This window comes from Martes martes, assembly GCF_963455335.1.
Source record: "Martes martes genome assembly, chromosome: 6".
NCBI lineage: Eukaryota > Metazoa > Chordata > Mammalia > Carnivora > Mustelidae > Martes > Martes martes.
The window spans coordinates 23973460-23996736 of NC_137893.1; the positions used below are offsets into that span (position 1 = coordinate 23973460).

At 39.0% G+C, this 23277-nt stretch overlaps 1 protein-coding gene across 1 annotated transcript in view; it reads left to right on the forward strand.

Annotated features, from left to right (window-relative positions):
* Positions 1–2110: 2110 nt before the first annotated feature.
* The window catches only part of OSTM1 (osteoclastogenesis associated transmembrane protein 1), a 36721-nt gene continuing 15554 nt past the window's right edge, over positions 2111–23277 (forward strand). The window contains exons 1-3 of the mRNA XM_080805151.1: positions 2111–2596; positions 8303–8417; positions 22789–22886. Of these exons, the coding sequence (XP_080661277.1) occupies positions 2195–2596; positions 8303–8417; positions 22789–22886 (615 nt within the window). The 5' untranslated portion in view covers positions 2111–2194. The remainder of the gene's footprint in view (positions 2597–8302; positions 8418–22788; positions 22887–23277) is intronic.

A 23277-nucleotide genomic window follows, 5' to 3' on the forward strand; every position in this document is an offset into this window, starting at 1 on the left:
CATTATCCTTAATATATTTTCTTATTTCATCAATCCTTCTGAATGTAAGCAAACTCCCACTCAGTGCTGCCTCCTTCCCTGCATAGAAACTCTTTTTTACTCTACCCACCACCCAGTACTCTGCATCAGGCTGATGCTTTCTCCTCACCTGCCAGTGTCATAGTCTTCTTACCTGTGCTCTGACACCCTTTGTTCCAGGAAGGGAAGGGAGGGGGAAAAGGGCCCATGATTTCTTTAACATTCTCTTTTCACCCGTTCTTTTACTCTTACAAACAATACTGCAATTAATAATCATGTCTATACAAGGTTAGTATATGTTTAAAGTAAATTCGTAGAAGTGAACTTGCTGGGTCAGAGAGTATGGGCATTTGTAATGTTGTTGACTGTGCCACATTACTTTTCAGAGTTTGAACAATTTACTGATGATGATGATGCCTGAAATAACTCTTAAGAATAGTAATTCTAATGCATAGGAAAAACCTAAAAGTTACAGGATAACATTTGAGAAAAATTAAGACAACTTATTTTCTCTTCTCTGGAAATACATGTATTGTTCTATAAATCAAGTTTCTTTCTTTCTTTCTTTCTTTCTTTCTTTCTTTCTTTTTTTCTTTCTTTTTAAGGTATTTACTTGACAGGGAGCACAAGTAGGCAGAACAGCAGGCAGAGGAAGAGGGAGAAGCAGACTCCCCACTGAGCAAGAAGCCCAATGCAGGATTCGGTCCCAGGACTCTGGGATCATGACCTGAGCCGAAGGCAGATGCCCAACTACTGAGCCACCCAGGCACCCCTAAATCAAGTTTCCCACTAGTTCAGTTTCTTGGTAAAGAAAATGAAACAAAATTTAGCCATCGCAAGCAAATTTAGAAATATAAAACAATAACCAAACAGATTGGGTAAGAAGTAACTTTAAGAACCCTCAGAAACATAAATTAGTACCATAAGCTAAATGGGAGTTAGTACAGTAACTCTGCAATTTACAAGGAAAAATGAAGACAGGAGCACACAAAACAGCCAGGGAATATTTTTTCTACCAAACTTGTTCGACAGATACTTGTCAGAAAACCGTTTTGCAGGTCATTAGCTTACATCTTACAGCCCAGCAATGATATCCAACATGGGTTAGCGTGTCCCCTCCAACAGTCCGCGTTGCCAGCAGTTGCTGACAGTGCTTGGGCATGTCAGCAATTGGGAGTTTGCAGTTAGGCGGTTTGCCCAGGTCTTTCCAGGGTTTTGCACTGGATGCAGGTTTGTGCTGCACCCAGAGAACCACTTCAGTACCAAGTACCCCTGGACATGAGCCACCCGAGGACCAGGCGACGCAGTGAGAGAACCTGCGCTGTCCAACACAGCACCACGAGCCAGATGGGGCTGCTTACAATTTAATTAAGAACAATTAAACATAAGTTCCTCGTTTGCAGTAGCTAAGTTACAACCGCTCAACAGCTACAAGTGGCTAGTGGCTACCGTATTAGAAAATGCAGATCTAGAATTCTTCCATGATCGCACAACGACTATTAGACAACGCGGACGTTAACAGTTTCAAGTTAAAAGAAAAAAAAAAAAAAAAGCTCGGAAGCCACCAGGCTCCCCTACCCAAAATAAACAGATGTTATTACTTTTTCCAGATAGGACGAGGGAGGAAATTATGCTAAGAAACCACCAAGCAAAAACCTGCACAGGCACCTGCCATCAGGCTTTCTCAAGGAACTCACTCGTAATTCCCACGGCGCAGGCCGTCCGGCTTTCTGCGGTATGGAGTAACTCCTCAGACTTCTAGAACGCAGGGAACTCCCAAAGCGGTGGGCGACCGAGGGCCCAGATCCCCGAGATTCAATTGTTCGACATGGTGGACGCGTGTAGTCACAGAGTGGGCGAGCCTCGGCTCGGTGGTCCACAACCTAACGCCGCCCTCGGTCTCGCATCCTCTCACTTAGGTGCTTGGAGCGGGTCGGGAGCGCGAGCCCGCCTGTGTGTGTGCGCGCTTCTGCACGCGCGCCGGCCTGAGGGCCGCGAGAGGCTCGCGGCAGCAAATGGGGCGGGGCGCCGCGCGCCGGAGGCGGGGCCGTGACGTGCGCGCCTCGTGACCCCGCTCGCGGCCTGCGCCCGAGGAAGCCGGAAGCGGTGGCGGTCAGCAGCACCGGCTGGGGGTGGAGAGGCGGCCGGGAGTGCCTTGGGGTTTGTGAACCCCGCAATGGGTCCGGGCGTGACAGTCGCGCGGCGGAGGTCGTTGCTTCTGCCGCGGCTGCTGCTGGTGCCGCTGCTGTGGTCGGGGCTGGCTCTGGGCGCTCTCGCCGTGGTCAGCAGCCCCCACAGGGTCCTTCACGACCTCCTGTCGGAGCAGCAGTTGCTGGAGGTGGAGGACTTGTCCCTGGCGCTGCTGCAGGGCGGAAGGCTGGGGCCGCTGTCACTACCGCCGGACCTGCCGGATCTGGATCCCGAGTGTCGGGAGCTGTTACTGGACTTCGCCAACAGCAGCGCAGAGCTGACCGGGTGCTTAGTGCGCAGCGCCCGGCCGGTGCGCCTCTGTCAGACCTGCTATCCCCTCTTCCAACAGGTCGCCAACAGGATGGACAACATCAGTCGAGCCGTGGGGGTGGGTAGAGGAGCACACCCGGGACCTCCGGCGTGGAGGGTTGGGAAAGGAGGATGTAATGATGGTTTACTCGGGGCGGGGGGCGGGGGTGGCTCAGTTTCTCTGTTTGTAAGGAAAAGGGATTGTAGTTTGGGGCATCAGAAGAGTGGGTGGTATTATAGGTCTTGGAGTTTGGAGTTTTGCCTCCATGCTGCTTTTGGGCATCTTCTTGATACATGTTTGCAGATAGGTGTGGCTGTTTTTCGTGGGGGTCCTGCACCCTTAACCCTACCTTTCCTTTCCCTCCCCGCCTTTACTCTCTTCGCCCCACTCTGACTCAGCTTATTCCCATCTCTACCTGGTGTTACCAGGAAGGACCCTTTCCTGAAACTCCGAGTGGGGCAACTGTAGTGTGGTTAGGAGGCTTGAGCTTTGTAGCCAGATAATATCAGATCTGCCACTTTATAGCAGCTTGGTCTTGGATTAATTATCTTACAGTCTTAGTTTACTCCTCTGCAAAATGGAGAAAAACAGCTGTCTGATGTGACTGTTACAAAGATTAAACGAGATGACATGTGAGAGCTTATTTTAGTGGTTAAGACAGTCTGCAGCCAGTCAACCAGGAATCCAGTTTGTATTAGCCGGCGTATTCTGGCTAAGTGACTTACATTCTCTATGCCTGTTTTCTTATTGATTAAGATAAAAAAAAGCTCTTAGAAAACAAGCACATAGTAGTAGTTCTCAGTTAATGGGAGCTAAAATTTTGGGAAGTGGTATATCTGTCCTCCATTTTTGGTACTCTTAGCCCTTTTCTGGTCATGTGGTAGGTCCTGTGAGGGGTTTAATGAAAAAGAGAGAGAGGGAGAAAGGAAGAGAATACATGTTCTTGATAATAATAAACTTATAGGGTCTAGAGTACTAAAGGGTAAGAGTGTCAGGCCTGGTAGGAGTCATGAGGTGTGGGCTGGATATGCCTTGTAAGGGAAAAACATGAAGAATGACATTGGGATTGTGGAGAGGGAAAGTTCCTCTTGTATTGAGAGAACAAGTAGTCTCACGAAAATGTGATCGGAATTATTGCATAAATCATAGTTGGTGTGACAAAATACGACCTTGCATAGAGTTGTATCCTCCTTTAAGTCAGCCTGATATTACTTAACAGATCTAGTTTTTTTTTTTTACATAAATAGGAAATTTACTTGCATTAATTAAATTATGTAGTCAATCTCTCTGAAAAGAGCTAGTTTTCAAGTTTGGAAAAAACAAGCAAAACCAATGAATCACTGAAGTAGCAGTTAGTAAAAGTTCATTGTGCACACACCAAAAAAGACAGTTTGCAAACTGGGATACCTCAAACCAAAATCTGGAATGAGGCTTAGAGATGCATTGTTATAAAGCAATGTACATAGTATGGAAGAGTGTATTAGTTCTTCACAGAGTTGGTTACAATATAGGAACTTTCTTTTTATTTTTCATAGGAATTTTCTTAAAAGAGAATGGCTTAGCAATTACCTCATGTCAATTTTGGAGAACAGTATAAGTCTGGTTTATGATTTTCCGAAGAGAGAAGAAGTGGCCCAGGTCAGGTTAACCTCACTTGTCTTGCAAGATAAGCTAAATTAAGCTTTTGTTTGTATGACTAAACTGGTTTTGTCTGATCAGGGAATGTTCAAGTCTGGTCTCCATTTGTATTTGATTTTAACATAGTTTAAATAAATTTAGGGTTACCTGCAATATTTTCCAGGCATACTTCTATTAGATATAACAAGGAGATGTATATCCCTATCTGTCTTCCGATGAGTTAAAAATAAAGTACCCAAGACTTGTCCCTGTCACTATATAGCAAGGTATGATATGACATCATGTTCTGTTTTGAGCAATTTCATGAGTTTTGTGGCCAAGGTGATTAAGTAATGATGCAGTGTGGATCTTTTGAGGGAACAAATGCTTTCCTTATTTGTGTAGATACTGTGGAATTAAGAGGTTAAAAAACTACACCCCCCAAAAAATAAATAAAATAAAAAACTACCCCAGACTCTAGTGGTACAGTATTATGGTCATCACCCAACCTGTATTTGAATTTCCACATGAATTCCTCATTGCCCAAGAGAGGCATGGTGAGGGCCTGGGGGAGGGGTGCAGAAACTTCCTCTCATTTGTGCCTGTTAAATTCTCCCAGTGATCTGACCATCAGGCTCACCTCACCCTTGTATGGAAGGAAGAGTCAAGAGTTTAAAAAAAAAAAAAAGAAAGAAAGAAAGAAAAGAAAAAGAAAAACCCTTTACTCAATCTGGATTTCTTCTCCAATTCATCTTAGACCTTGACATCTTTCCCTTCCTTTCCTCAGTAGAGGTGGATGTGCTTTGCTAGCTCAAAAGCATTATTTCCAAGGTTCTGAGGTTCTTCATGGATTTAATAGGCTTTCTTGGATTGGTTTGGGAATTGAATCATAATGTGTAATAATGAACTTATGGGAAAAAAAGTGTTCTGAGTTCCTTAGAAGTGAACTTGAAGGAATCGGTTGTTCTTTGTGTGTGGCGAGGGGGAGGTTATTTCTAGGGAGTAATGTATTTGTCCCACATAGACTCAATCTTTCCTTTAAATCAGTTTAATCAGCAAGCACATGTTGTTCTTTTTTTTTTCTTTTAAAGATTTTATTTATTTATTTGACAGACAGAGAGATCACAAGTAGGCAGAGAGGCAGGCAGAGAAAGGGGGGGGAAGCAGGCTCCCCGACAAGCAGAGAGCCCAATGCGGAGGCTTGATCCCAGGACCCTGAGACCATGACCTGAGCCAAAGGCAGAGGCTTAACCCACTGAGCCACGCAGGCGCCCCAGGACATGTTACTCTTAAATATTGGGCTGGTAAAACGATACAGTAGGAAAAGAAGGATAAGGCCCAAGCTTCAAACTATCAGTGTAGTTGGGGAAATAAACCTATTTTGAGAAGAAGAAAAAAGGAAAACATCATCAATGTGAATGTTATATTTTGAACAATAGCAATTTACAGCAAAAGGTTAAGGGAGATGCTGAATTAAAGGCGGGAACAGAGCCAGGTGGGGTTAATCAAAGAAAACCTATAAGCTGAATTTTGAATAAGGTATCCTTTATCATCTCTTCAGGGTGAATCCATGTCCATGGATTGATTGAGAGAGGAGGGAAGTATAACAAGGAGAAAAAGAATCAAAGGTAGAAATTTGCAAGCTATTTCTCTGTTACAGCAAGCTCATTCATTTAATCTAACAGAATTGTCTGGCGAGAATTCTCTTGTCACTTCCTCTTGGAATTACTGAGACAAGGACCACGTATAGTTTTATTTTTTTTATTTTTTTTTTAAAGATTTTATTTATTTATTTGACAGACAGAAATCACAAGTAGGCATAGGCAGGCAGAGAGAGAAGAGGAAGCAGGCTCCCGGCTGAGCAGAGAGCCCGATGCGGGGCTCAATCCCAGGACCCCGAGATCATGACCTGAGCCGAAGGCAGAGGCTTTAACCCACTGAGCCACCCAGGTGCCCCCACGTATAGTTTTATTAACTGAAGGTAAAGAATACAGTGATTTGTGAAATTTGAGTGGTACAAGTGACTGATTTCCCCTTCCTTAGAGTCATGCTTTCTTCTTTTAGTATGAACTGATAGTGATTTCACTGAGCTGTTCAGCATCCTCAGAGAAGTTGCCAGGATGCTTTGACCCCCGAACTCTGAATTGATTAACTCTCTCTCATTCTACTTTGTTTGTTTAAAATTTATATAGGTAGGTATAGATACATAAAGATATGTATATATATTTATGAAGGTACTAGTGATTAGGGGTATGTACCTAGAACCATTCAACATACTTTTTTTTGGCTATAGACTGATAAAGTCTTAGAAATATACGGAGAAACTCAGAATATAGAATAATATAATAATCTTTCATTAGTGATCAGAAAATAATGCTTCTTATGCATTTAATTCAAGATTATTGGGTACCTAGTATGTGCAGGCTAGTAGTTACTAAGGATATAGCTGTGAATAAGCGGAACTTGTTGTCTGGTAGGGATAACAGATATTAAGCATATAATAATACAAGTAATTATTTAATCCAGGTGTGCTAAGTGTTGCAGAGTAAAAAATGCCAGATGCTTCCAAAGCATATAATAAGGGAGCTGATCTTGACTAGGGCTAGTAGTAGGTAGAGTGGTCAGTGGTTAAAGCTGATATTTAAAATCTGAGAGGGGGGCGCTTGGGTGGCTCAGTGGGTTAAAGCCTCTGCCTTCAGCTCAGGTCATGATCTCAGGGTCCTGGGATCAAGCCCTGCATGGGGCTCCCTGCTCGGCAGGGAGCCTGCTTCCTCCCCTCTCTTTCTCTGCCTGCCTCTCTGCCTACTTGTGATCTGTCAAATAAATAAATAAAATCTTAAAAAAAAAATCTGAGAGGGTATGGGGCAAGGGTGAGAAGGAATATATGCAAAAAGTAGCAGGTGTGCAGACTGAGTCTGGTGTGTTTGAGCACTAGGAAGAGCTCAAAGTATTATGAGCCAGGAGGAGACTAGTGATCTGAGCCTGAAGAAGTAGGCCGGTACCAGGTCATGTGGGCCTTCTCGGGTTTTAGACTTTCATGTTGAAGCAGTGAGATGTTATTGAGATGTTTAATTCTGTAGAATGACATGACCAGATTCTGGTTACTTGAGGGAAAGTGGAGGGAACAGAGGATGGGGATGAGAGGGGAAGAGTAGGTGTGGGAGGTGAATTAAGAGACTCTTGCAGGGATGTGAGAAATGGTGGCTAGGCTACATGGGGACCATTTTGATTGGGGGGGGGAATGGACAGATTTCAGAGATATGTAGGAGGTAGAATTGACAAGATTTGGTGGTTAACCTCAGGGAGGGTTCTTGAAGTCCCAGTGTTTATACCATTCCTTATACTTTCTGTATCCTCAAAACCCAGGATTCTTAGATAGAGTGCCTGGTAAGTAAGTAGTAGGAGTTAAATAACTTTGAAAGAATGAAGTGTCAGCACGACCTAATTCCTTGCTTGGGGCAAAAGGGAAAAGAAATCAATAAGGATCAAATAATTTAGGAACTTGGCTTTACTTTTTTGCATAGTGTGAGTTTTCATTAAAATGATCTGTGGAAAGCATATTCTATGTGGATATGAACTATTTGGGTACAAATTGGTGTGTCCCATTTTCTTTTGATTTATAAGGTTTTGAACCAAAAATTTCCCAGAAGATGACACTTAAATATTTTGTAATCATTTACTCACCAGATAAATTATGTAAGTAGTATATGTTCATTGTAGAAGAATTTACTGTAAAAGAGGCAAAAAAGAAAATGAAAATGAAAATGACCATATGTCCAGTATTCAGAGATAACCAGTGCTACATTTTGATGAAAGCTTTCCAGAATTTTTCCTATGTATAAAAAGTAAGAAATATGATGCACGCAATTTGGCCTAAGTGGTTGACATTGTTCAACAGAAGCAAGTATTTATTTAAGAAGCAAAGATTTTCTTCCCTTGATGGTGAACCGGGTATCAATAAATATTTAGTTGTTTTTGTTTTATTATGGTTATTAATGACATAATTATTTGATTATATCAAAATGTTAAAAATGCTTTTAATAAATATTTTAGTTATTTTGATAAGGGTTTTTTTTGTTGTTATTGTTTTATTTGTTTTTTGCCTAAAGCTGTTGTTTGGGAAGTCTAAAAATACTCAGATTGTATTTTTCTGTCTTTTTGTTACAGAATACCTCAGAGAGTCATAGTTGTGCCAAAAGTCTCTTAATGGCAGATAGAATGCAGATAGTTGTGATTCTGTCTGAGTTTTTTAATTCCACCTGGCAGAAGGCAAATTGTGCAAGTAAGTAATTTTTTCATTTTCATGTTGCAGTTATGGTTCAATAGTGTAGATGTCAGATTTTAGTGAATTTTGAGATCTTTGAAGCTAGATAATACTTTTTATTACTAAATTTAAATGAACTATGATTAGCATCATGGTTTATTAGTGGGAATTACTTGGGCAAATATAGAAAGGCAGAAAAGTGTAGTAGTTAACAGAATGAACTTTGCAGTCAGACGGATCTGGCCTTGATTCTAAGCTCTGCCACTTAACCCTGACTCACTAGCAGTCAAACCTTGGGTTTGTAAATTCTCCTCTTGGACCTTCAGTTTCCTTGTCTGATTTGGGGATGAATTGGAGATAATAATGGAACCTACCTTATAAGATTGTTTTTAGGATTAAATGAAAAATATTGTCTAAAGAACTTCTCTGAGTAGCTGGCACATAATGTTGAAGAAATGTTAACTATTTGATAATAATTATGTTTATAATCTGTCAAATGGTGGTGATGGAAGGTGGTAACATCTGTTCTACCAGTTTTACAAGTTTATATGTATTTGTATAACAGAATGAGATCTATTTTCAGGCACTCTTTGGAAAAATTAAAACCACTGTTTGAATTTGTGTGTTGACTACCAACTGTGTACTAAGCAGGTCTTATTTTCCATGCCTTAAAATTTAGTGGGGGAGAAATTTATGTTTATAGGATAACCTAAGGCAGACAAATAAATGCTTTAATAAAGTCAGAGAATCCTGGGGGGAAGTAGAGATGAGAGGAAGGACACTGCTGAGAGCTAGGCATCATGGAGAGAGGCACAGAGGTATAAAAAAGTAGTAGGTGTTCTAGGGTCTGGAAGCCCAGTGGGAGGTAAAGTTGGAAAAGGAAAGTAGGACCTTGACTGATACAGTAGTTTATCACAATAGTATTTTGGACATTTACAATACACATGGAATATTAAAGGCAGTAAGAAGTATTACAGGTTAAAAAAATCTTTTTCAACATTTAAGCTAGCACTTTCCAAGCTTTCTTTTTTATGTATTTCATTAAAAAATTATTGAAGTATAGTTGACCTACAGTGTTACATTAGTTTCAGGGGTGCAGCTTAGCGATTTGACAATTCTATACATTACTCAGTGCTTACCACAGTAACTATAGTCACCATCTGTAGCTCTTTTTTTTTTTTTTCTTCTTTGCTACAAAGACCCTGTATTTTTTCTTTTTATGGAATCCCACTGGAAGAGGAAGCGAGAGACCAGTGAGGAAGTTATTACAAAATAGTTTAGGCAAGATGCAAAGAAAACAAAGTAAGGTATGGGCAGGAGAAATCGACAGGATTAAAAAAATCTGTGTACCTGTAAGTCGTTAATGAGTTTAACTTTTCTAAGGACTTGTCTTTTTGTTTAGTTCATATGAGAAAAACTAAATGGCAAAAAGACCCCTGCTAAGTTTCTTTTCTTCGTAGTACATTGCGGTATATTGAATATTGACTTTTAGTTTTGTCTCTATTAATTGAGATTTTCTGGTAATTTGAACAGAGGCTTGGCTGACAGTTTTTTGTTTTTTTTTTTTTTTAAGAGCAAAAGCTTTACTTTTTTGTTGTAAACGTTTCTAGTAGGGGCGCCTGGGGGGTTCAGTGGGTTAAGCCTGTGCCTTCGGCTCAGGCCATGGTCTCAGGGTCCTGGGATCGAGCCCCATGTCAGGCTCTCTGCTCAGCATGGAGCCTGCTTCTCCCCCTCTCTCTCTGCCTGCCTCTCTGCCTACTTGTGATCTCTGTCTGTCAAATAAATAAATAAATAAAATGTTTTAAAAAAAAAGTTCCTAGTAAAATATGATTGAACAGTTTGCTTAACCTATATGGGAGAGCTATTTTTAAGTATTCTTAAATCCTTATTTCCATTGATATAGAAAAATATGTTAATTATAAACAATTTAAAATTAGTTAGAATAAGTGGATATATATTGGGGTTCACTTCTTTTGACTGGTGTGATTTAATTTTTATATTTGAGAGGTAAAACATCTTTTCTTTAAAAGATGTTTTGTGACAAAGACTTTACTAATTCAAAGTAGCTTTCTTTTCAAATTAGTTCAAAAAGAGAGAAAACATTTTGCTGCATATTTACTTAATATGATAGTTATAAAACTCTTTAGAATGAATTCTTAGGTTAACTTTGTTTTTCTGTGAGCCATCCTATCTTGAAAATATTCCTTGATTGAACTTCTTTTGAAGAGCAAATGAAATGCTTACTTCTTAATTAAAATTAACTTGGTCAAGACATGTGGTCAGGTGAAAGAAACCAGGTGCATTTATGCTATTTACATGCTTGATATTATGGAAAGCCTAATCTTTTACTAAAAATATAAATGTAAAATACTCTCTTTGTCTAAAGAGCAATTAATACTACATGAAATTAAATGTGAAAAAAATTTTTAATAGAGTTGTGCATTTTCTAGGAAAATGTAAATGCTCAGCAGTGATCTGGCATCAGGTTCTCATTAAATTGCATCTCTAGTAACCAGATCTATTAAACACTAATTTCATGGGATCCTTACTCTTTTTTTCTTTTTTTAAAGATTTATTTATTTGAGATGAGGAGGGACAAAAGGAGAGGGAGAGAGAATCTTAATTCTCTCCATGCTGAGTACAGAGCTAGATGCAGGGCTTGAACTCAGGACCCTGAGATTACAGCCTGAGTAGAAACCAAGAGTTGGATGCTTAACCAGCTGAGCCACCCAGGTGCCCTGACGTTTCTTTTCTTTTCTTTTCTTTTCTTTTTTTTAAAGATTTTATTTATTTATTTGACAGACAGAGATCACAAGCAGGCAGAGAAAGAGGAAGGGAAGCAGGCTCGACTTTTATCTTCTTAATGAACGATGATAAAGGTTTCCGTTTACTTGTGCACTTAGAAGAAAATCTATTTCCTGCCTATTCGTTGTTTTTTAAAACATTGACCTTTAGAAATATGTAGAAGAATACAAGGGATATTTACTCTTTTAATAAATGGAAGACAACAGTCATATTATGTTACAATTTTAAAGGAATTATGCCTGGTCAGAAGTTTGTTTGGATGTTATAATTTTGTACTGTAGGAAACTAGTAACTACTACTCCAAAATATGACTATAGGACACCAGAATATGCCACCCCAAAATATTCCTCTTTGTTATGAGGATAATTTTGAGCTGATTACTTTGATAAACATTAGACACAGGAGAAGCTCTGAAGACAGAGTAGAAGTAACCATTTTATAAGGGTAATTTGTATTTATAAAGAAAATCTCCATTTGTAAGAGTATTTCCTTCTCTGTTACCAAGAAACAGATGGCTCTAAATCACAAATGAATCTTAAAAATGGAAAAGGCAGGGACATACATCTTCATAACTAGCCTTACATTTGTTTACCATGCTTCTCCTGGTCAGTTCTTCATAACCAGCCTCCCTCATACTCTTTCTTTGTTTTTAGCTGAAGGTGACATTTAAGCCTGAATTCTAAGCCATCTCTTTGAGTTACTCATTTTTCTTGTGTGTCTGCCACATACATAATGAGAGATACAAGTTAATAAACTTCTGTTTGTCTTTCTCTTGTTACCTGTCTTGTTACAGGAGCCCTAGTTGAGAACTTAGAAAAATAGAGGGAAATTATTTTTCCTCTACAATATATACATGAAAATCACGATATAAATTTAAAATTTTCTGGATTATTTGCCTTTTTATATAAATACAAAGAAAAACATTTTTCTCAGAATTTGTGTGAAATTATTAAACTCAAGCCACTGACCCATTTGCCTTTATTACCTTTTTGTGATGATCTAGTTAATTAAATTTGCAAATACACCCTGATGGGTGAGACCAACAATAAGGATCTTTAATGATGAATATTATGGAATCCATTCATTCTAGCACCTAAAAGATAAAATAGGAAGGGAAAAAATGACAAAGTATGAACAAAAACTACTGATTTGTTTAAAAAATTGGGTTTTTGTTGTTGTTGTTTTTTGGTTTTGGTTTTGGGTTTCTTTTTTTTTTTTTTTCTTTCATAAAAGATTGTTTTTATTTGACAGACAGAGATCACAGGTAGGCAGAGAGTTAGGCAGGGGGAGGGAAGCAGGCTCTCCGCTGAGCAGAGAGCCCAATATGGGGCTTGATCCCAGAATGCTAAGATCATGACTTGAGCTGAAGGCAGAGGCTTTAACCCACTGAGTCACCCAGGTGCCCCTAAAAAATTGTTTTTAATGGAGAGTTAAACCAACATGGGATCCATTTTGTAAGAATGTATCTTTTGATATAAAATGACTATTTTTTTTTAATTTTTTTATTTTAATAAACATATAATGTATTTTTATCCCCAGGGGTACAGGTCTGTGAATTGTCTGGTTTACACATTTCACAGCACTCATCATAGCCCATACCCTCCCCAATGTCCATTTCCCCACCACCCTCTCCCGTCCCCCTTCCCCCCCGCAACCCTCAGTCTGTTTCTTGAGATTGAGTCTTTTATGGTTTGTCTCCCTCCCAATCCCATCTTTTCATTTTTTCTTTTCCTACCTCCCCCCAAATCCCCCCACCTTGCATCTCCACTTCCTCATATCAAAGAGATCATATGATAGTTATATTTCTCCGATTGACTTATTTCGCTAAGCATGATACCCTCTAGTTCCATCCACGTCATCGCAAATGGCAAGATTTCATGTCTTTTGATGGCTGCATAGTATTCCATTGTGTATATATACCACATCTTCTTTATCCATTCATCTGTTGATGGACATCTAGGCGCTTTCCACAGTTTGGCTATTGTGGACATTGCTGCTATAAACATTCGGGTGCACGTGCCCCTTCGGAGCACCACGTTTGTATCTTTAGGATATATACCCAGGAGTGCAATTGCTGGGTCGTAGGGTAGCTCTATTTTCAGTTTTTTGAGGAACCTCCACACTGTTTTCCAGAGTGGTTGCACCAGCTTGCATTCCCACCAACAGTGTAGGAGGGTTCCCCTCTCTCCGCATCCTCGCCAGCATCTGTCATTTCTTGACTTGTTAATTTTAGCCATTCTGACTGGTGTGAGGTGGTATCTCATTGTGGTTTTGATTTGTATTTCCCTGATGCCGAGTGATGTGGAGCATTTTTTCATGTGTCTGTTGGCCATCTGGATGTCTTCCTTGCAGAAATGTCTGTTCATGTCCTCTGCCCATTTCTTGACTGGATTATTTGTTCTTTGGGTATTGAGTTTGATAAGCTCTTTATAGATTTTGGATACGAGCCCTTTATCTGATATGTCGTTTGCAAATATCTTCTCCCATTCTGTCAGTTGTCTTTTGGTTTTGTTAACTGTTTCCTTTGCTGTGCAAAAGCTTTTGATCTTGATGAAATCCCAATAGTTCATTTTTGCCCTTGCTTCTGTTGCCTTTGGCGATGTTCCTAGGAAGAAGTTGCTGCGGTTGAGGTCAAAGAGGTTGCTGCCTGCATTCTCCTCAAGGATTTTGATAGATTCCTTTCGCACATTGAGGTCCTTCATCCACTTTGAGTCTATTTTCGTGTGTGGTGTAAGGAAATAGTCCAATTTCATTTTTCTGCTTGTGGCTGTCCAATTTTCCCAGCACCATTTGTTGAAGAGGCTGTCTTTTTTCCATTGGATATTCTTTCCTGCTTTGTCAAAGATTAGTTGACCATAGAGTTGAGGGTCTATTTCTGGGCTCTCTATTCTGTTCCATTGGTCTATATGTCTGTTTTTGTGCCAGTACCATACTGTCTTGATGATGACAGCTTTGTAATAGAGCTTGAAGTCTGGAATTGTGATACCACCGACTTTGGCTTTCTTTTTCAATATTCCTTTGGCTATTCGAGGTCTTTTCTGGTTCCATATAAATTTTAGGATTATTTGTTCTATTTCTTTAAAAAAAATGGATGGGATTTTGATAGGGATTGCATTAAATGTGTAGATTGCTTTAGGTAGAATAGACATTTTCACAATATTTGTTCTTCCAATCCATGAGCATGGAATATTTTTCCATTTCTTTGTGTCTTCCTCAATTTCTTTCATGAGTACTTTATAGTTTTCTGAGTATAGATTCTTTGCCTCTTTGGTTAGATTTATTCCTAGGTATCTTATGGTTTTGGGTACGATTGTAAATGGGACTGACTCCTCAATTTCCCTTTCTTCTGTCTTGTTGTTAGTGTAAAGAAATGCGACTGATTTCTGTGCATTGACTTTATATCCTGACACTTTACTGAATTCCTGTATAAGTTCTAGCAGTTTTGGAGTGGAGCCTTTTGGGTTTTCCACATATAGTATCATATCATCTGCAAAGAGTGATAGTTTGACTTCTTCTTTGCCGATTTGGATGCCTTTAATTTCTTTTTGTTGTCTGATTGCTGAGGCTAGGACTTCTAGGACTATATTGAACAGCAGTGGTGATAACGGACATCCCTGCCGTGTTCCTGACCTTAGTGAAAAAGCTTTCAGTTTTTCTCCATTGAGAATGATATTTGCAGTGGGTTTTTCATAGATGGCTTTGATAATATTGAGGTATGTGCCTTCTATCCCTACACTTTGAAGAGTTTTAATCAGGAAGGGATGCTGCACTTTGTCAAATGCTTTTTCAGCATCTATTGAGAGTATCATATGGTTCTTACTCTTTCTTTTATTAATGTATTGTATCACATTGATGGATTTGCGGATGTTGAACCAACCTTGCAGCCCTGGAATAAATCCCACTTGGTCGTGGTGAATAATCCTTTTAATGTACTGTTGGATCCTATTGGCCAGTATTTTGGTGAGAATTTTCGCATCTGTGTTCATCAAGGATATTGGTCTGTAATTCTCTTTTTTGGTGGGATCCTTGTCTGGTTTTGGGATCAAGGTGATGCTGGCCTCATAGAATGAGTTTGGAAGTTTTCCTTCCATTTCTATTTTTTGGAACAGTTTCAGGAGAATAGGAATTAATTCTTCTTTAAATGTTTGGTAGAATTCCCCTGGGAAGCCATCTGGTCCTGGACTTTTGTTTGTTTGGAGATTTTTGATGACTGTTTCAATCTCCTTACTGGTTATGGGTCTGTTCAGGTTATCTATTTCTTCCTGGTTCAGTTGTGGTAGTTTATACATCTCTAGAAATGTTTCCATTTCTTCCAGGTTGTCAAATTTGTTGCCATAGAGTTGCTCGTAGTATGTTCTTATAATTGTTTGTATTTCTTTGGTGTTGGTTGTGATCTCTCCTCTTTCATTCATGATTTTATTTATTTGCGTCCTTTCTCTTTTCTTTTTGATAAGTCTGGTCAGGGGCTTATCAATCTTATTAATTCTTTCAAAGAACCAGCTCCTAGTTTTGTTGATTTGTTCTATTGTTTTTTTAGTTTCTATTTCATTGATTTCTGCTCTGATCTTTATGATTTCTCTTCTCCTGCTGGGTTTAGGCTTTCTTTGTTGTTCTCTCTCCAACTCCTTTAGGTGTAGGGTTAGGTTGTGTATTTGAGACCTTTCTTGTTTCTTGAGATAAAATGACTATTTTTTTCATCCTCTCTGCTAGCAAATGCAGAACTATAATTATATTGGTAAAAATCTTTTTAAGTGAATTTAAGAGACTTTTTTTTTAAAAGATTTTATTTATTTATTTGACAGAGATCACAAGCAGGCAGAGAGGCAGGCAGAGAGAGAGGAAGGGAAGCAGGCTCCTGACTGAGCAGAGAGCCTGACGTGGGGCTCGATCTGAGGACCCCAGGATCATGACCCAAGTCAAAGGCAGAGGCTTTAACCCACTGAGCCACCCAGGCGCCCCGAGACTATTTTTTAAAAAGAATATTACTTAAAATATAAAAATACAAAAAAATTTAAAAAATTATTAAAAGGACACTTGGGTGGTTCATTTGGTTGAGCTCCCAGCTCTTGGTTTTGGCTCGCTCAGGTCATGATCTCAGGGTTGTAAGATTGAAACCAGTCTCATTGTGGAGTCTACTTGTCCCTCTCTGTCCCCCTCTGCCCCTCCCCCCTTCTTTAAAATAAATAAATAGAATCTTTAAAAAGATTATTAAAAATATAAAAATATAAAAGCTAAAATCCTGTTTAAAAGAATATTATTAAAATTAATACACTGCCATAAACCACCTTTCCTTTCTACTTAATCTAGCTGTGGGTTGACATCTTGTCTCTGCAGTTATTAGTTGATGAAAGGAAGGCTAGAAACCCAATAGAAAGGAGAATGCGATCCATGTACCACTCCTATCTCTTTTATCTTCAGAATTCCTGTGTCTTTGAATGATATTAGTCTTGGTAGGAAAGAAGATTCTGGAAATTGGTGGAGACTTAAAAAAATGTTAACAGCTCAGCTCTTCCAATTCATGTTACAAATAACATGGAAACTAGTTCTTATGGAGACTGCTAAGTAGTAAAGGAAATATATTAATATTTCTCCCATACAGAATTTTAAAGCTGTTATCAAAAGTGTATTGTTGATATAGGGATAGCCTTCTTATTGACATACTTCTTAGTTATCCTGTGCATCTGACAGTTGAATCAGGCTCACAAGCTTTGATGAGACCATGGATTGTTTTATGGTAAAGTGTTTTGGTTCTCTGTTTTTTCTTTTCTGAACTATACTGAAATATAATAGATATATAATATGAGTTTAAAAAGTCGTGCATTGTATTGATTTGATCTATATTGCAAAATGATTACCATCATGGTGTGAGGTGTAATGTGTCACATAATTACCATTTCTTTTTTGTGGTAAGAAAGTTTAAGATTTACTCTCTTAGCAACTTTCAAATATAGAAGTATATAAGGCAGTATTACTAACTATAATCACCATGCTGTACATTAGATTCCTGGGACTGACTGATCTTTAAACTGGAGGTTTGTATCCTTTGACCAACATCTCCCCATTTTCTTGAGCCCCATGGCAATCACCATCCTTCTCTTTCTATGAATTCAGCTGGGGTTTATTCCTGGACTCTCAGTTCTATTCCATTGGTGTTCTTTCCTGTGATAAGAGTCAATCTTACCTAGTTGATGGAATTTCCAGGAAAGGGATTTATGATAATTGAGTTTCTTTTGGAAGATCTGTTTTTAGGTAGATAAAGGCAATTCACAGAAAACTTTCTGCATTTGCTGTTTTTCAAGTGACTTTAGCTCAAAATAATCTTTAAGGCAAAGATTTTTAGCACTTACCGTGTCTGTCTTCTTTAAAAGTCAATATTAAGTGGCTCAGTCGGTTAAGCCAGCTCAGGTCATAATCCCAAAGTCTCGGGATTGAGCCCCCATCGGGCTCCCCCATCAGCAGGGAATCTGCTTCTCCCTCTGCCCCTCCTCCTGCTCGTTCTCTCTCCCTCTCTCTCTCTCACTTTCTCTTAAATAAATATGTGAAATCTTTAAAAAAATGGTGAATAATAAAACTACATAGTTAACCGAAAGTTCAGTTAAGCAGAACCCCTCTTTCTCATTTTATCTACGTGGTAATTTACTAAGCATTAGACTCACTTATTTGTATCTTATAATTTAAGAAGTCTCTGTTTTCATACTCATTAAACCTAATTATGTTCTTTAGGTACAAAGTTCTCAGAGTTTATACTATATTTTCTGAAGCTTGCCCTATTTTTCAAAAATTGGTGATTGTCTTTGTTGTTTTCTATAAAACTAGTTTTACAAAACAGCAGAGATCTTTATACAAACTCCTAATGGATGCCAAATACTTTATCTAAAGATACTAATAATTTCCGTCATGGTAATTTAGGTCTATGTATCTTAACTTGAATCCTCCACACCTTTAAGAATGCCTCTTGAGCTGATGCTCGAGCCCTCACTGAGAAAGAAGCTATGCTAATCTGTCCTTGATGAGCCTGCATTGATTATCTGAGATGTGGAAAATTCATAATAACCACTTCACTTAGTGCTTATAGGAAGCTTTATTATTACTAATATTCCTTAACTTACTAATTTCTAAAATATATAGCTTCTCGCTGCTTATAACATTATGCTCCCAATTCCTACAAAAGCGTAAAAGAGGAATTTTACTAGAGTTACTTTATTTTAAATCAGAAAGTTAGGGCTCTTTAATAATGAAGACATTTAAAATCCTATTGTATAAATGACCTCCTTTGTGCTTTATAATACCACTCTCTAATGATCATTGAAAAAATTTTGATGGTACTGCATTAATGTGGTACTTAACAAGATGACCAGTCTATATTAGCTTTTGGTTCAATTTTCAAATTAATTTAAATAAAAAGGAATGGTTGTCAGTAAAGGAGAAGAGATTAAGTTCTTTTGTTCAGAGGAAGCTTCCTTTATAAATGATTTTTTTCATTTGTTTTTATTTTCCATAATTATGCTATAAATTACTTTTTTATAAAGAAATTATTTCAGTTACATACTGTGTAGAGAAGAAATTGTCACTGCTCTCTCACATTCATGTTCTTTATACTGGTTGGTTATAAGAGTACAGGGACCCACTCCTCTGTCCGCATACTGTGTGTCAGTTGCCATGACATGGCTCATTAACATGGATATGCAATTGCTATGGATGAAATTGTATTCCTGCTACTCCCTGCAAAATGTCAGCTACAAAACCAGAAAACCTGTTTAATCTTTTTGGCCAATATACTAATATTCTGCGTATTTGTAGTTGTGTTTGTTTTTATATATTACGTACTGCCCCTTGCGTGAAAGGATTCAAGGCTACTTTGTGGTGACATTAAACCAGGATTAAGAGGGGTTTATGTTATCTTTTTTTAAAAAAGAATTTAGTGTGTGAACTCTTCGAAAGCTGACAGATGGAGTAACATTTTCCAATAGTAAAGAAAAGGTGGTGTAATGAAGAGACTATTTAACTGAAAGTATGTTTGGTATTTCAGTGTCTCGCTAACTTGATGTATGCTCTTCAGTGTATTACTTTATTGCTCTGAATGGGACTCACATTCCTGAGAAGATAAAGATGTGCAGAATGCAGAGTCTAAGAGTTCAGGGAGGGAAAGACTCTAGGAATAGGTTCATCAGGGATCCCCATGCATACCTGGTGCACACCAAGCCCTGCGCTGGGGCATAAGGGGGTGAATAGGGATGAATTCCAGCTCAGCTTCTGGAGGCAGAGTGCCTTTTTGTGATTACCCAGAGAGGATGTCTTTTTCTAATTTGCACAAAGGAGTTTTAATGTGCTGGTTGCTGCCCTCCTGCTCGCCAAGTTTAAGGCTCACGTCAGTTGCCAGTACTGATCAGTTGGTAGTGACTGTTTGAATCCCTGTGTCGGGTAAGATATCTATAGGTAGTGGAGGGAGGAGAAGTGGCATATAGTTATTGATTCCCAGGATTGAACTTTAATGGTTTAGAATATAGATGTGAGGGGTGCCTGGCTGGCTCAGCTGGAAGAGCCTGCAACTCTTGATCTCGGGGTGGTGAGTTTGAGCCCCACTTTGGTTGTAGGGATTGCTTAAAAATAAAATATTTTAAAAAAAGAATATAAATGTGAATATTTTATTAATTTCACAGTGTTTGGAAATGCAGGCTCAGGAATCAGACTGAATAGGAATTCCAGGTTTTTCACTTAAGAACTTGTGACCATAGGCAACTTCCTTAATGCTCTAAGCCTCTGTTCCTTATTTAGAGAATGGGGATAATGATCATGCCTGCCTCTTAATATTATGAGAGCATGTGCATATGTCACAGTGTGTCATAGCCTAGTGTCTCCTGTAGGGGAGGGAAAAAGAAAACCTCTTTTCTCTACCCGTTCTAGGTTCTCTGGTTGGAACTCTAAATTAGACTGGCCAAAAACAGATTGAGAGAAACAAACAAGTTGATTAACATGTCCCAGTGATGGGAGTGACAGACGGGAGTAATCCAAAGGGGTGGCTAGAATTTGGGCTTATCCATCATCCTAGGCCAATCGAAAGAAAAGGGGTTATAGGAAGGTGACCAGGGAAAAGTAGGATAAACCAGGGTTGTTTAGTCAGGTCGTTATGCAGGTTTAAGTTAGAGCCTTTCCATTGGTTCGAGTTGTTTGAGTCCACTTCCTTTCACCATGAAGGAGACATCTTTACAAATGGAAATTTCCGTTTTAAATGTAAAATTTTGGGGCCCCTGGGTGGCTCAGTGGGGTAAGCCTCTTTGCCTTCTGCTTGGGACATGATCTCGGGGTCCTGGGATCGAGCCCTGCGTTGGGCTCTCTGCTCAGCAGAGAGCCTGCTTCCCCCCTCTCTCTGCCTGCCTCTCTGCCTACTTGTGATCTCTCTCTCTGTGTCAAATAAATAAATAAAATCTTTAAAAAATGTAAATTTATCTTAGGAAACATAATGGTGTTCCCTGATTTAGAGCTTTTCTCCTGCTTCTGCTGGTTCCCAGTGGTTGATACGCCAGGGGCACCTGGGTGACTCATTTGCTTAAGCAGCTGACTCTTGATTTTGTTCCAGGTCATCATGTCAGGGTCGTGAGACTGGTCCTGAGTCCAGCGTGGAGTCTTCTTGAGACTCTATCCTCTACCTCTGTCCCCTCCCCCCATCCCCACACTTGCTCTCTCTCTCTCAGATAAATAAATCTTTAAAAAATAGTCTATATGCCAAAGATACAGTCTATATGCATATTTTGAGGGGGCCATATTCTAGTACCTTTCACTATCTACTCTGTCTTATCCATTGAATTCTTTCTGTTTGCAATGCCACCTTTCTCCTGGATAATTGTAAGAGCTTCCTATCCTGTCTCTCCACTCCCAGTTGGGAGAGATTATATTAGACATCCCTGAGTGGGTATAATACACAGCCATCAGTTGAAATTAAGGACAAGAGTAGAGTGGAGTAGTGGTGCCTTGGTGGCTCAGTGGGTTAAAGCCTCTGCCTTCAGCTCAGGTCATGATCCCGCATCGGGCTCCCTGCACAGCGCGGAGCATGCTCCCCCCCACTGCCCCCCATTCTCTCTGCCTGCCTCTCTGCCTACTTGTGATCTCTATCAAATAAATAAATAAAATCTTTAAAAAAAAAGAGTAGAGTGGAGTAGGTACTAAGGCATAGAAAGTATTTGGAACTTCCTTGTGGAATAATTGGTAGGGTGTCTACAAGGATTGTTTTGTGGCCCTGAGATTAGCATTGGAATTGAGTCTCTTAATTATAACCTTAGAATTTTCTCTAAAAGTGTGCTATAAACAGAATTGGGAGTAGAGAAAGTACCTGGAGGTTGTCCAGGATTAGAGGTGTTTGTGAGTATGTGGAATGTAAGGAGGGCAAGGACTCCAGAAGAGTGAGACTGAAACGGCTGACCCCAAGTTTCAGGATATGAAGCCAGGCACTTGCACCTCCATCCTAGATAAATAGAAAGCAAGAGGACTGAACTTGAGCTAATGTTAAGCAAGAGTATCAAGTTGCAGGGGAATAGCATTTATTTCAGATTCTAAAAAAAACATGTAAAATAATCTGTTTTATTTCCAGACTTTACTTAAAGCCCCTTTATCAGTATTTTAGGCCAGATTCTTACCAGCTTGTTTCTCTGGTCTCACAACTCCATAGATTTAAAAGAGCAAATTGAGAAGGGTTAGATGCAATAGAAGTGAAGATGGAAGAGACACAGAACTACTAAATTTGACCAAAAAAAGGATCAAAAAGCTTATGAATTTAGGTTAAATTAATGTAGGATAAACAATCTGATGCCCAGACAGCACTAAGAGTACCCTTATTAAGTCAGCATTTGAAAGCTGACGTTCATGATTAAGACTACAGCATATGAGGGGCACCTGGGTGGCTCAGTGGGCTGGGCCACTGCCTTCGGCTTAGGTCGTGATCTCAGGGTCCTGGGATCGAGCCCGGCATCGGGCTCTCTGCTCAGTGGGGAGCCTGCTTCTCCCTCTCTCTCTGCCTACTTGTGATCTACCTCTCTGTCAAATAAATAAAAATAAAATCTTTGAAAAAAAAAAAAGACTATAGCATATGAAAAATCAATTTAAATTTTGTTTGGTATATTGTTTTCATAAAGAGAGGAGAGTATGTGATTATTTTAAGGTTTTTGTGAAAATGGTTATGATATAAAAAAATACCTTTTAGAAACTAAAAGGGGTAAGCTTCATGTATTTGAAAAATTCTCCCTTTTTAAAAAAAAAAAAAAAAGATTTATTTATTTATTTGAGAGAGAGACAGTGAAAGAGAGCATGAGAGAGGAGAAGGTCAGAGGGAGAAGCACACTCCCCATGGAGCTGGGAGCCCGATGTGGGACTCCATCCTGGGACTCCAGGATCATAACCTGAGCTGAAGGCAGTTGCTTAAGCAACTGAGCCACCCAGGCACCCCGAAAAATTCTCTTATGTGCAACACACAATGCTTGTTTGAATAAAAAGTTACTATAGTTTGAAACAGAAGATGATTGCTTGAGAGGTAAATGACATTTTATAATTTTTGCTGGAGATACATTAACATACGTTTCTGTTTTTTTGACAGATTGTTTAACGAACAAAAGTGAAGAATTATCAAATAGCACACAATACTTCCTCAGTCTATTTAATCAAACCTTGACCTGCTTTGAGCATAACCTCCAGGTATTTTTTGTATGATACTTGAAATTAAAACGCTGCCTTGTACAAAGTCTTAATGAATAATTCAACAATTTTTTTTTAGCATTAACTGTTGATATTTACCTATACACACAATGTAGAAGAGTAAGTGGACCTGGATTTTTGCTAAATTCTTAATATTACTAGCCTTTAGGAAAATCATCAAAACTTTAGTTTTCTTATCTGTAAGGTGGGAACAGTAATATCTATCCTGCCTGCCTTCAAGTATTTCATAGCGAGGATCTGCTGAGATACTGAATATGAACACAGTAACTTAGGCATATGATTGTTTAAAAACACAGTGTTGTTCTGACAGTAATTTACCTTGGCTTTATTTATGCAATAAGGTATTATGTAATGCAGCATATGATTCTGT